The 15,648-nt window shown below is 49.6% G+C and overlaps 1 protein-coding gene across 5 annotated transcripts in view; it reads right to left on the reverse strand.

The window, feature by feature from the left end:
- The window catches only part of LOC139758735 (rho GTPase-activating protein 45-like), a 192,764-nt gene that overhangs the window by 149,315 nt on the left and 27,801 nt on the right, over positions 1 to 15,648 (reverse strand). For 2 of the 5 annotated variants that reach the window (XR_011714910.1, XM_071680467.1), the window contains exon 1: positions 10,401 to 11,357. The exons of 1 other annotated variant lie outside the window; for it this stretch is intronic. Coding sequence is in view for 3 of the 4 variants with exons in the window: in XM_071680467.1 (XP_071536568.1) it covers positions 10,401 to 10,508 (108 nt within the window). In the remaining variant the exon portion in view is untranslated. Of the gene's footprint in view, positions 1 to 10,400; positions 11,359 to 15,648 lie in introns of those variants that run through there. 2 more of the 5 variants (XM_071680463.1, XM_071680462.1) reach the window with 1 other exon arrangement.

Below are 15,648 nucleotides of genomic sequence, written 5' to 3' on the forward strand. Positions count from 1 at the left end.
AACATGTCTCAGGGACCTTCCCTATAAGGGCCGACGACGTACCATGGTGCTCTCAGCCGACCAACCCGGCGTAACGACCCAGGGGCCAATCATACCCAAGGGTCGTACGGTCGTGGCCGGGTGTCGTCAAGTCGTGGACACTCAAGGCTGGGCCAACACCGATGGAATCCTCCACCGTCCACTTGCCTTCTCGCTCACCGCCAGTAACGGCAAATTACCTGCCAGGTAATGGATCACCTTGGCTCAACCTGGCGTAATGGAGAGAGGGAAAGCCATACAAACTTTCCTGTTTCTCCTTCCCTCAGGGCAACACCAGAGAGGCCGTCCGGCTGGTCGAGCCTCCTCGACGTCATCAACAGAGTCATCAATGCCATCATGATGATGGTCAACGTCATCATCATTCACTTTACATCCTCAGGTCGCGTGGTATGTACATACAGACGTGGATCATTCTTATCATCAATGTTATCAACATTCATGTCACCCACCCACGTCACATGTATGAGATGAATGATAATGAAATAAAAAAGGGAAAGTGAAGATAAAGGTCGCATCCAGATAATGCATAACAATGAATGCTACCTGGACCTACGAGGGTCGTAGCTCCTTGGCCACTACAAGGGCTGTAACTACCTGTTTTAACACACACACACACACACACACACAACAAAGCATAAGCCAGGTATTCATATCTCAAGGGAAGGATAAACACCCGGGTTGCGTGTGCGCCCGACAGCCACGCCCGGAACTGGAACCCATGAGCGCAATTACCATTAAGCGCAAATTGGGGAAAGACTATTACATTCATGCGTGTGTCTGGCTGCCCCGCAGTGAGACGGTGCACAACGAAAATAACCAATTTCAAGCGTTCGCGTCAGTGGCAGGACCACACAGCAGGAGGAACATGCGGGTGGGGTCTTCCCCTGCCGCCGTGGACGAGGGGCTGAGCCCAGCCCACCACACTGCTGCTCTGTCTGTACTCAGCCCCAGTCAACGATCTGGTCTCCTTCTGATGATCCAGCCGATCGTCGGCCACACACACACACACACACACACACACACACACCCGCTTCCTGCTTCCCCTGGACGTGAGAAGGTAACGTGAGGGAGCAGGGAGGAGGTAACGTGAGGGAGCAGGGAGAAGGTAACGTGAGGGAGCAGGGAGAAGGTAACGTGAGGGAGCAGGGAGAAGGTAACGTGAGGGAGTAGGGAGGTAACTAGAGGGAGCCGAGAGAAGGTAACGTAAGTGAGCAGGGAGAAGGTAACGTACGTACACGACCGGCCTGCCCATCTCTGGCTGGGCTTCCCTCCCTCCAGGACCCAGAACCAGTCCGTCTCTGGCTATGATTCCCTCTAGGACCCAGAACCAAGGGTCGTACCGTCGTACTCTCAGGCCATACCATGGCGCGCGAAGGAGCGTACCGTCATGCTCGGAGGGCGTACGGTTGTGCTGGAGGGGTTCATCATCTCCGTCCTTGAAATCATAGCCCAAGATTACACCTTCAAAGTGGAGAAAAAAACAAAATGACTCGTCCTTCACTGTAGCCAATTGCCACAGACCACAATGCAATTACTGTCTGACACAGACGGGCCCCGCCCTCTGTCGCCAAGGGCTGGACACAGGGTGGTCACAGAGCCCCACCCTGTGTCACCAAGGGCTGGACATACAGCAGGAACACAGCCTCAACCTGCGTCGCCAAGGATTGGACACACACACTTCTGTACCCTGATGGTTTCTCGGTATCCAACGGACAAAGAAACATGTGTCACTAAAGAGTAAATTGGATTAGGTCATTTTACATTTTCGACCTTAGGTTTCCGTAAGTTTAGAATAGTTCTATATAGGTTACACTACGTTATTCTTAGATCTTTCCACTGTACACGTCTGTTCCCTCAGTGCAAATTCCTTGAAAATAGTTCAGATAAGGAGATTATGAAATGTTCTACATTACGACAGGTTTTCTTAAGTTTAGGTTAAGTCAGAATGGTCAAGCGCAAGTGTAGGTTAGGTGTGCAGATCCACGTATCTGCTCGACATGTAGCGCCGTCATAGCTCAGACACCTGGCATCTGGGAAGCGAGTGGACAAGTGCGCAGAAGTCGGTCACACGCGTACCAAACACCTGTATGTACATACTTGGTGTCGCGTACCGACACACCTGCACACCTTACAGTCTAGACAAGTGACTATACCACATAGTTTTCGGTAGAAATTTAAGTTTTCTCTCACAGGGAGACAGTCAAGTCTCACGACCCCTCAACTCACCCCCCTGGGCTTGGCTACTCCCCGAAAGAAAATGATCTGGAAATGAATTAAAATGTCAGTCTCTCCTTATCAGAAATCTCCTTTTACACTTATTTTCACCCATTGTGGCAGACTGGCATTCTAAGCGAAGAAAATAGGCGTCCGTCCGTCCGTCTGAAGATCAACTAATCAAAGAGATCCAGTGATATCTGCTCCCCACTGTGATGGGGCGAAGGTAACTGGACGACTAGACAGTCATAAGCTGTTGACCAAAGGTGGCAGAGAGCTGTACTATACGGTGAGGCAGCTGGACCAACGCTAAGCTTTACATGGTGGAAGCGGAGGCAACCGTTACTGCTACAGACAGCAGGAGCCACACTGGACTCAACGTGACCCATAAGGAACCAGCAGTATACAGAGGCAGGGTAGGTGTCCAGTATGTTGGTCAGCATCCCGTCCACAAGGCTTAGTTACGTACGACGGCCTGGTGGATGATAGCTGGTCATCAGTCAGGGAGGGAGTCGGGGGTCACTGGTAGGTTTTGCTGGCGTGAGACACTTGGCACTAGAGGTAACACTGAGTCTCTTAACACAGATTCAGGGAATGGAGCAAGGGCAAAACAGGTTTCACACAGACGACGACTCCAAGTCGACACTTGACAAGCTCAGTCTCCCACGTTTGGTTTGAGCAACATCGAGGGAATGATGATGATACTAGTTCTGGATCAATCATGGATCAACCGAGTCGCATGGTTGGCTATCACAGATCGTACATAGGGTAAGTAAAAGTTCGTAACGAGTGTCAACACTCAACACCAATCTTCTTGCCATTGAGGGCAAGGGGAGGCGAGGGTTTGCGCAAGAGCATCACGGGGCAGGAACAAGGCGGTGACTCTCGTTCGTAACGCGGTCACCACCATGAAGTAGGACTTTAAGTTTGGGCTGTGTGAGCGACAAGGCTGCACTGAGTGGCGGAGGGTATGCACTGGTCGAGGAGACCTTTAGGTCTATCAGGAAAGGTGCTATGACACGTACAGCAGCACAGCGCGGGGCAGTATCATCACTATTAAGATCAAGGCTGGACAAAAGTGTAAAGGGTGTGTGTGTGTGTGTGTGTGTGTGTGTGTGCTGGGCTGAAGCCTCCCTCCTTCCCTCCCTCCCAGCGTGCGAAGTCCCCAGGGTTCGACAGGAAGCAAGTCGCCGAGGGCGACTCTAAGACCTTGGAATGGCGGTCTGATAGGCATCCTCTGACCCCAACCGACCCCTCACGCCAAGTTCTGAGAGTGGTTCAAGGATGATGTCCCCCAACTGCGGTGTCAAAAGTAGATTTTCAAAAGGTCTCCTGCTGCTGCTGGCTGCACGTGTGTTCTGTTGCAGCGAAGGGAACGATGAAATCCCCCCTCCCTTGCCAGGTGATAAGCCGGGGAGGTGAGGAGTGGGTCAGGTGGGGACGACCTGCACGTGAGTCTGGTGAGGATAACAGCGCTGAAGGACTGAGCAGGAAAGACATCGGTGACGAGTGATCATGGTCACGGCTGGCTGGCTGGGTAAGTCAGGTGACACAGCTCGTCCAGGCACGAGGGTACACCCTCCTTGCTGAAGGCTCCTGGTACACAGATCGAGGAAGTGGGTTAGTGACCCCTAGCGCCTTACAACACCACGTACCCGGCTGCTGGAAAATTACTGAATTCACGGATACGTTCCACCTCACCTCACTAGACGTGTGGATGTTCCTGAGATAATGTTGTTTGGCTCCACATACTTGAGAAGTATTCTAACCTTTTTCCCCAGATCCTTGAGAAGGACGCTAACTTTGCCCCATCCCAGATCCTTGGGAAGTATGCTAACTTTGCCCCAGATCCTCGGGAAGTATGCTAACTTTGCCCCAGATCCTTGGGAAGTATGCTAACTTTGCCCCAGATCCTTGAGAAGTATACTAACTTTGCCCCAGATCCTTGGGAAGTATGCTAACTTAGCCCCAGATCCTCGGGAAGTATGCTAACTTTGCCCCAGATACTTGAGAAGTAAGCTAACTTCTGCCTGTGTTAAACAGCTTACTCATGTGACTTACAAGATCATATCATCGAGCCACCGTGGCCCAGTCCCGGGAGTTTTTGTGCGCCGTGTCCTCTCTCTCTCTCTCTCTCTCTCTCTCTCTCTCTCTCTCTCTCTCTCTCTCTCTCTCTCTCTCCTACGCCCCCACCCACGGGATGGGTACGGGCGCTCATTACACTACCCACCCGCTTTTTTGCGGCAAAATGAATGAAAAATGGATGCGTCAGCACCGAAGAGAGGAGAGGAAGTCCCCCCTCGACCTGCGCAGGGAGACCGTGGGTTAATCATCTCCAAAACTAACACAGCTTTTATTTCCTAACTACATCGCGACATGGGACTCTGCCAGGGCTAATGTAAATAGATCCCCTCACGTGTGGTTTACACAATAGGTCGGCGATGGCTTCCCCTGATCAGGTTCGTGATCACTGGAACACTCGACTGGCGGGTGGGAGACGAGGGAGAGAAATGACGCCACGAAGTACATTCGCTGCTTCCAGAACTCCTGAGGAAGACGACGCCAGGCGACGCTCGAACACGACGGCACGAACCGCGGGTACGACGGCACGAACCGCGGGTACGACGGTGCGACCCTCGAGCACGACGGTACGACCCTCGAGCACGACGGTACGACCCTCGAGCACGACGGTACGACCCTCGAGCACGACGGTACGACCCTCGAGCACGACGGTACAACCCTCGAGCACGACGGTACGACCCTCGAGCACGACGGTACGACCCTCGAGCACGACGGTACGACCCTCGAGCACGACGGTACTACCCTCGAGCACGACGGTACGACCCTCGAGCACGACGGTACGATCCTCGAGCACGACGATACGACCCTCGAGCACGACGGTACGACCCTCGAGCACGACGGTACGACCCTCGAACACGACGGTACGATCCTCGAGCACGACGGTACGACCCTCGAGCACGACTTCTAAGCACGGCGCTCCAGCACGACGGTAGGACCGACGGGTAAGCTGGCCTGGCCTGGCCACCAGAGCCACGCGTTGCAGGGTGGTACAGGGAGGCTCCGGGGCCTGGATGTTAGTGGTCTCAAGGGTTTCCTCCGTATGTCCGAGTTGTGGTGGTGGTGGTGACCACAGAGGGAAGTGGTGGAGCCTTCACTACCCACAAGACACGCCACACACACACACACACACACACACACGCACACACACACACAACACACACACACACACGCACACACACACACACACAACACACACACACACACACCATACATCACATCACGCCACAAACACCCCACAACATACGCAGCTCATCATGACCACATAACCAATACAATATACATCATACTACAAGACATACTACAACACCACAAGCCATAACATACAACACAGGACAATGGTCAATACCTGCAACTCCAGATCAGACCAACACTTCCCACACATTTATCATCAGTAAACATGTCTGGAGGTTATGATCCGGGTGACAGACGGCGCCCCTGGCGCGCCCCACGCCCCTGCGTCTGGAGGACGTCCTCATGGCCTTTCACCACGCCCTCCCACGCCACCTGTCTGCCTCCAGGCCCCGCAGGCCAGGCTGGCTGTGTTCCTGGCCCTTCACCACCACGCCCTCCCTGGCCACCTGCCTGGCCTGGCCCCAGCCACACTGGAGGCGGTGGTACACCACCCACGGTGACTGGAAGAACCGCCGCTGATGCCAGATATGCCAGGGAGCCGCAGGAGCCGTCCATCTGGTGTCAGATGGTACGTGACCTTCCCAAGCCTCGTGCCCAGGAGGAGCGCCACCACCCACCCTCACATCAACCCCCACACCATAAATTCACCCCGACGCATAAGCCTTGACACCAGCCGTCGTGAAACCTCCTTAGTACGATAAGTCAAGCGGGCGGATTAAGCCGGGTAGCGAGGTTCAGGTCCTGCACGAACGGCCGGCTTGACCCCAGGCGGATTAAGGTAGAGTCATGAGTGATGAAACCGAGGCTAAGAGGCGAGGTTAGGGTCAGGCTGGCTCAGCTTCAGGTGGGTTAAGCCAGGAAGTGAGGCTCGCCCTCCTAAATGAATGGCTGGCTTGCCTCAGGCGAGTTAAGCCTGGGGCCGGGGTGGGGGGTCAGGCCCCCCCCCCCCGTGTGCCTTCATCACCTCCTCCTTTCCCCATCCTGCCTACTACCCCTTACCATGCCACATATGCTCCCCACCCACCCCTCACCCCTGGAAGCGGCCTTTACCCTCACAACACCACCGACGTAATCACTTGCGAGATGTTAATTAAGAGAAAGGTTGGACAGGTCTCCGTACACCTATAATTACAACCATCCCTCTCAAGGAGGACTCTGCCATTACCTCGCCTTAGCGTCTCTCCTCCTGTATGTTGCATGCTCGCGTCACCATCCACCAACACTGCTGAACATACGTGTGGGGTTTCGTCTCTTGGGTACATGTGCAGATCTATTTATGTTTGCGACCCCGATGATTGTAGCTATGTAAACCTAAATAATAATAACAATAACAATAACAACAACAACAATAATAATAATAATAATAATTATAATAATAATAATAATAATAATAATAATAATAATAATAATAATAATAATAATAATAATCTCTTATCATTATCATTTTTATCATCAGACTCGTTTTCAATCCAGTGAGGCCAACTGCTGAGGATAAAGCATACAGAACAACAAACAGATGTGGCAAGTCAGCGTGTGTATGTGGTAATGTGTACACCTGCGTCACGGGGATACGAACAGGTGCCTGTGGTCATGCATGTGTATGAGTGACCATGTGTGCTCCATGCATCTACTTGTGTGTGTGTGTGTGTGTGTGTGTGTGTGTGTGTGTGTGAGTGTAGGAGGCACCCACCTTGACCTGGGCAGTGAACTTTCATTGTCTACCAGGTGGCTCTCAAAACACACACACACACACACACACACACACACACACACACACACACACACACACACACACACACACACACACATATTTACTGTACATATTCCTTGTAAATAATTTCTTCGTCTCTTCTTTTTCCCTTTCATTAACCTCTTCATACCTCCCGTGACGGCCCAGCCTTGATGTGGATTTTCCCCCGCGACTCAAGCCCACGACGAAGATCAAAATTACGTCTCCACAAAGATATACAAACAGGACCAACACACACACACACACACACACACACACACACACACACACACAACATACACGTTAAAAAAGATTAGTGGGATGGTGAAAAAGGTTCATGAGATGGGGTCTCCCGAGTGCACAGCTCCCTCCCGTATATTACAAGCACTTACATACACACGTACAGTGTGGCGTACATCAACACACGAGCCGTAATTAATGTTTCCTGTGAGCATTTATTTCATATCCCTAAGAAACCTTCGTCAACCCAGTATGGAGTACTCTGCTCACATGCTTGGGATGGTCCCTCGTCCATCTATCAACCACAGTGGACTCAAAAGTCTCCCTTCTCATCAACTATCCGGGCATCAACCGCCCTCCAAATATCCCTGGCTGCCTTCATGTACTACATTCGCTGCTGCTTTCGTGAGCTAGCTACACGTATCACCCCCCGTGCCCAGCCACTATGGCGTGTGGACCTATGGCATGCATCTGGCTGCTGCTGCTGCTTACCATAGTTTCTCTGATAGAGACCGGCCATACGAGGAGGGACCGTTATAATATAAACTCGTGAAAACTCTCATTATTCTTTTGGTGTCTTCTTCACTTTACCCATGACCATCCTACCTTCAAGAATAAGATGTAGAAACACGGGAGGAACATATGACTTGTGTTTCGTCATTGTAGTTCTTCTTGTCAGCTACATTCTCCTCACCCGGGAGGGTCGTGACGCGGGGCCTGGTCTGTCTGCGTCACGGCGCTCACTAATATCTTCGAACAGCGACGCCGTCGCTTCCCGTGGTGACCTGCGACCACCTTACGGCTCCATCGCAGATAAAGTCTGATCAGACTCATTACTCTATATTATCTTTCCGCCCCAGCAGTGTGCCCGGGGCGGTCAATTATCTACTAAGGAATGTGAAAGTGGACAAGAAATGAGCGGAGGAACGGAAGCGAGTCACACTGTGATCAGGGGAGGTTCGGCACGGCGGCTTCGCCGTGTGTGTGCTAACCTTTCCGAGTTTTATCCGGCTGTTTTTACCGCGTCCCCCGTCATTGTCGCGCTTCCGGCCGCCCGTCATCTCCCAGCGACGCAAGTGCTTCTACCACGCAGCCTCCGTCATGTGTGTGTGTGTGTGTGTGTGTGTGTGTGTGTGTGTGTGTGTGTGTGTGTGTGTGTGTGTGTGTGTGTGTGTGTGTGTGTGTGTGAGTGTGTTCCCAGGTCAATTTACTTCTTCCTTTCTTCTGTGTCTAGTGAAGCGACACCCTGGCAATTATCTACCAATACGTATGACGTCATACGTACCATGGCTTTTTGAATAACACCTTCGTAAATCTCGGTACAGCAAATAATAAGACACGCCCTCACCACCTCCCAACCATCCGTTTTCTACTTACAACACCTCTCTGCTGTACAGAGATACGATCATAAGACTCCGGTATAATGTATGCAAATATGCCGCGCACCTTGTCAGTAATTGGTCAGTTAATCTGCTCTAATTACCGCCGACGTTGCAATCACTGTCGTAATCACCATCATTTCTACCTCCGCTGTCATCGTCACTGCCATCATCATCATCATCATCATCATCACCATCATCATCATCATCATCATCATCATCACCATCATCATCATCATCATCACCATCATCATCATCACCATCATCATCATCATCATCATCATCATCATCATCATCATCTCGTCAGTCACTTTCACTATCGTTCGTCATCCTCACACGCCCGGGGCGTCACCATAATGAACACCACGAGCACCAGTGTCTCACCCTCATAATCATTATCATTAATCGTCTTGTATACGTGGGTGTGTGTGTGTGTGTGTGTGTGTGTGTGTGTGTTTGTGTGTGTGTGTGTGTGTGTGTGTGTGTGTGTGTGTGTGTGTGTGTGTGTGTGTGTGTGTTATACAGATAGATAATTAGATAGACAGAGAGAAAAAATGAAATTACTTTCCAAAGTACGCGGCAAAACACACACACACACACACACACACACACACACACACACACATGCCTCAGCTGAAGTGAGCGACATTTGATAAGTGAAACAGGATCAAGAGCTGCCCCAAGGTCGACCCCACGTTACGCTACGCTGGTGTGGGCTCTCTCTCTCTCTCTCTCTCTCTCTCTCTCTCTCTCTCTCTCTCTCTCTCTCTCTCTCTCTCTCATTACTGCCGTTTTCAAACATCAGCAAGTTTACATCATCATCTCTCCGTTTCCTTTATCTTCTGTTCCCCCTTTTCAAATTTCAAGGTCTGGCAAGAATGATTGCAGCCAAACACACAAGACCTTACAAGATGGGGTCCCGCCCCACCTTCGGAAAGATGGAACCCTTTCATCACAGATATGATGACCTCTGACCTTTGACCTGGCCCTTAAGGGTTAGGTCAAAGGTCAGGCCGTCATACCCAAGGGTCGTAACGTCGTGCTCACGAGTCATAACCGTTTTAGTGAAGGTGTTATGTGGAACTGCTCAACAAAAGGGAGTCTTGCAGGAAGCCTTCGTAAAATATTTCAAAATACAAAAAATTCATCGTCTTCACGAAAATTGGCTTCAAGGCATCAGGTCACGTCCTGCTCAAATAAATAAAGAAAAAGCTACTGCTATGGTATGTCATTATGATACAACCAAGGGATAAGTAATGCATTATTTATAACATAATGGACAAGAATTGTGTACTGCATCTATGGTACCGCATCAAACACATGTCGGTCTTTCTTATTATGACAACAGTTTAAACATGTCGTCTTCCCTTTGAAAAATAAAACGGCGTCTAATTAGACAGTAGAATATACTTACCGACAAACACACACGTGTCTCTGTGTAATGCCTAATATCTTGGACGTCCCTGACAACGTGTGTGCTGAGGGGAAATTCTACCACCACAATTACAAATTCTGCAAACGACCAGTTTGACTCCACGACACTTAGGTGCGGGTGGAGGTGTCGTGGCCTGTGTAGAGTCACTTACCGAGTTGGTCTTGAAGAGTTTCATCTTGGTGATCTTCGGGGGGAACTGCCTCAGCGAGTTGGCCCTCCTGCTGTCCAGGAGGGCAGTGCTCATGATGGGCTCGATCATGGCCCAGGGGTAGGGCCGGGCAGGACCGGCCTGGGGGAGGGGGTGCCCGACGGAAGGGGGCGAGGTCACGACCCAAGGAGAAGAGGGAGGGAGGGAGGAAGGGAGAGAGAGAGTGTGTCCGCCAGGTGTGAGGACCAGTGCCTGGCTGGTGGGAGGCGATGCCTCAACCACGTGCGGGGGTCGCGTCCCCACGGGGAGAAGCCCTTAAGTGCTAGGCCCCCGAGATGTCGTCTAGATCAGGAGGACGGTACTAGAGCAAGGCTAGGACGCTCTAGAAAAAGGGAGTCCCTCTAGATCAGGAAAGTGGGACTAGATTGAGAGATCCCCTCGACATAACGGCACCACCAGACCAAGAGGACACCAGATTAGGAAGACGGGACGTGATCAGCAGGACGAGTGAGGGAGGGAGTGAGGGAGGGAGGGAGTGAGTCAGAACAGATGCAGGAGGTACCTTGGTGCGTTAGGTCGTGACCCCACCATCAGAGTGTCTCAGCCATGACACGACGACTCTCTCCTGTAGGTCACTCCGTCCACACACCTGCTCTTCTTCTTCCTGTCTGGTCCTCGACTTGGCTCACACACGCATGTCTCATATTCACTGAGGAACTGTTTACCTTATAACAGATGTCTTCTTTCTCTCTTCCTTAAACTGACACAAAAAATATCACTCTACACAAACTACATTTTCACAGACTTCAATATTTTACTATATATCTTTTTTTATCCAAAGTTTCCTCACTCCTCTCTTCCCCACATATTTATCACTTACTTTCTTTTCTTCTGACGTTCCCCGTCATCCGCCACATTAAGAGATGGCCTCCTCTATTGTCACACGAGTGTTTTCTGTCTTGACATATCTTTATGTAACATAAGTAACACCTGGAACAATGCATCCAAGATGTAGTTTTCTATAAACATGACATGCGAATTAAATCATCGTAATGAGTGACGTCAGTCACCGTAACACGTGACGTTACTCAGAGGAACATTCAGCGTCACCAATGTAACAAGGAGTGTTACATTCGCACATCAAGCGTAACGCAAGGATACCCGGTGAGCTCTCACAGTGTTACATATACACACGAAAGGGAACTCAAGTGTAACACCCCACCTAACTTGCTTCAACACAAGGCACGGAACTGGAGGACACCAAACACAACTCAACACAACACATAACGTAAAAAAACACGTGACGTAACCCATTACAACGTTATGATAATCATTATAACACGAAACGTAAAAACAAAAAAACTGTGACGCACCTCACTACAAGTGACGTAACGGCACGTCACATATCATCGTAACATGTGACGTGGTCAACACTACTGACGTCATCTTTAAGGAGTGACCCAGTGACCTCATTTCGGGGAGAGATCTGGTGACCCAATCCCGACCACACTTTGACCTACGTGATCACCTGCGGGTCACCCACATGATGGTCTATGTCTAGGGGGGAGGGACCAGCTTACCAGGTCTTTTTGGGGGGGTCGGGTAAGGTTGACCTGGAAAACTGGCCTCTGGGGGCACTGACGGATACCATTTCTGAGGTGACATTAGTATCACCCTCATCTCTGGGGTGACCTGGCATCACCAACTCTGGGGAGACCAAGTATCATCATATCTGGGGTGAACAAATACCATCATATCTGGGGTGACCTAATATCATCATATCTGGGGTGACCCTGTATCATCATCTCCGGGGAGACCTAAGTTCCCCATCTCTGGGGTGATGTGGTAACGAAGAGGACAGCTTGACCAACGCTGGTTGTAAATAAATCATATACAATAAACTTTCCAAGGACGTCTGCCATATTATATCCAACACATCCATATTCATCAAATCTAAATAGTCTTATATGTAAATAAACACACGAACACCTCACACACACACACACACACACACACACACACACACACACACACACACACACACACGATGTCCTTCAAGCCGTGGCTTTACGAAATCCCTGTCGCCTTCCGTGACCCCAAGGGTCACGTAGGGCGTCAGGCAGGCGAGGTCAGGCCGTGCTGACCTGTGACGTCCTAGGCATTACTGGCGGGTGGGTGGGGGCAGCCCCCCCCCCCCCATCAGACACCCGGCTGACAGCCTTGACAGCAATGACTGGCGCTTGACTGCGGCGCTGCCCTGACCAGATGGTCTGGGAAGCGGGGGGGGTGAGGAGAGGAGCAGGGAGCAAGGCCTCCCCGCTGCTCTGTGGGGAGAGAGAGAGAGAGAGAGAGAGAGAGAGAGAGAGAGAGAGAGAGAGAGAGAGAGAGAGAGAGAGAGAGAGAGAGAGAGAGAGATAATTCATCATGACTACGAGCGACGCAAAACAAATCTACAGAAAGTCGTAAATATTGAGACGTGGACAGAAGCCAGGAGAACAGACGCAAGCAAAAGGGAATGAGAGAGAAACAGACAGATGATGACAGAGAGACAGACAGGGGATGACGGAGAAACAGACAGATGATGACTCCCACGACACACGTCGAGTCACACATAAAGCTATACATATATATCAAGACAGACACAGAGTAATACAGAGAGACGAGCACAGATCTGTGAATACGCTAAGCATGAACCATCATAGCATCGTTACCCCCCGCCATCCTAAACACCCATTTTCCTTCTCCTAAACACCCATTTTCTTTCTAAATACTCGCTATCATCCAGACTCCTATTTCTTTCTCAAAACTTCCCTATTCCAACACCGTTTTCTACCCGCCTTTAATACCCTGGGTGATTCTACCACAACTAAGTTCACAAGAGATCTTGTCTTGATTAACCGGACCTTGTGTCCCATATAACTGGGTCCCGTAACCTACCATATGATCTTCGGATATTCGGTATTCTGAGCAGTGAACTGAGAGCGTGGATAATCATTACCCGCAATTCACCGAATCCTGGATTAGGACCGTAATTAACGCGGCCATGGATAATGAGTGTTTTAATTACCTGTGAGCCGGATAAGCAATACCCTAATTAAAAGACTCGTGATAACTAATATGCCGTCAATACGAACTCCAGATAATTAACATCTTCACCAAACAATACATTTCTTTCCAATACTTTACAACACTGACACTCTTCACAAAACCTTTATACATTGTGAATATATTCGCCATCAAAACTCCCACGTAAATATTGGAGGTAAACATGACTATACGTGAAGTATCGCAATACACATAAAAACCACGTCTCATATGTCAATCCAAAAAGAGTAATTAGGCAATTATCTGCCAGCGTCTCATTACCCTCCCTCTCCTGATCACTTCACCATAATTATAGTCGGTAATTGGCTGCCTTAAGCTGCCTGCTAATACCAGACCAAGATTATGTAAGACAAGATAATTATCTTGTCATGTTTTCTATGAATGTACGATTGCGCCCGCCATTACAACGTACTTCATTAAGGGGAAATTACCTACCTACTTAACTCTCTCTCTCTCTCTCTCTCTCTCTCTCTCTCTCTCTCTCTCTCTCTCTCTCTCTCTCTCTCTCTTGTGTCTCCCCTAATGACGTGATTATTACACGAAAGTGCACTTTGGAACTAGTGTTTCTTTTCCCTCGTGGACTCACAGGAATGTGTGTGTGTGTGTGTGTGTGTGTGTGTGTGTGTGTGTGTGTGTAACAAGTAAAGGAGAGTCTGTCCGTGGTGGTCATTACTTCCACACATGCGTGGTGATGGCAGTGTAATACTCAATTACGAAGAGAAAAAAAATGATAATGGAACTTGTTATTACGTTCGATGTATGTAGGCACCTGATGGCGTGGCTGTGCGGGGCTATCGTGTTACAAAACTGGTGACAAGCGTTACATCACAGCCAGCTGGTTGACGACCAGGCTCCCGTTACAACCCCACCTCGTGCCTGGTTCTACCATCCTCACTACACCCCAAACCACACACATCTTCCAGCCCCATGATCATGGATCTCCACCCACCCATGTGGGTAGCGTCACCCATAGCATGGGTATGTCTTACCTCACCCCACCCCAGCCTGGCCTGGCCCCGCCCAGCGTCTTACGTCACGTGGGAAGCCCCGCCCACTCTACGGTCTAGGGGTCAGGGTGGGATTATAGTTCGCCCTGGGCGGCCACGCCCGCTGCCTCCCCTCACATGATGGTCTCTGGTCCGCAGCGGAACTGGTCTTGTCTCTCTGATATCTCCTTCACACACAGACCTCCTCCACACACACACACACACACACACACACACACACACGCTCTGGCATGGTTCTCTGTGCTCATAAACACTCTAGTATACCATTGTATGTTCATATACACTCTTATGTATGATTTTGTACGGTCATACACACTCTGGTATACCATTATATGCTCATATACACCCTCATGTATGATTATGTACGGTCATACACACTCTGGTATACCACTGTATGTTCATATACACTCTTATGTATGATTATGTACGGTCATACACACTCTGGTATACCATTATATGCTCATATACACCCTCATGTATGATTATGTACGGTCATACACACTCTGGTATATCACCGTATGCTCATATACACACTTACGTATAGTTATGTATGGTTACACACTCATGTGTAGAAATGTATGATCATACACATTCTGGTAGAGTAATGTATGATCATACACACTCAAGCATGGTTCTGTGCTCAGTATTAACTCATGGCTGAAGTCGGTCGCAGATGAACTCAAGTACGATAATTATGTAACGTGGTTGGTGGCAGAGAAACAGTCTTGTTCCTCAGGCAAGACGTGCGGTGAGCGGTACGCGGCGTGCTGGCCCGGCCCAAGAGCATAATGTAGTCTAGTCGAAAGTGGGTAGGTAGGTAGGCAGGGAGGTAGATAGGTAAGTACATACACGTGAAGATATAAAAACACATATGCATTCTGTACATGCATTCATATATACACCACTCACTTTCATACATAGATATGCAGCCATACACCATTATATACATACGTTCGTACTTCGGCAAATTAAAGACAAAAATTGTTGACAGCAACAATAATAACCATAGCAGAAATGGCTTTCTACATGAGCGGGAACTAATAGGGAAAATATTACTGTATGGATCAGAAACTAAGATATCTTACTTTATGGATTAGAAACGTATTATATTCACTACAACATTATAATATTTCTTTACT

This window comes from Panulirus ornatus, chromosome 31, assembly GCF_036320965.1.
Source record: "Panulirus ornatus isolate Po-2019 chromosome 31, ASM3632096v1, whole genome shotgun sequence".
NCBI lineage: Eukaryota > Metazoa > Arthropoda > Malacostraca > Decapoda > Palinuridae > Panulirus > Panulirus ornatus.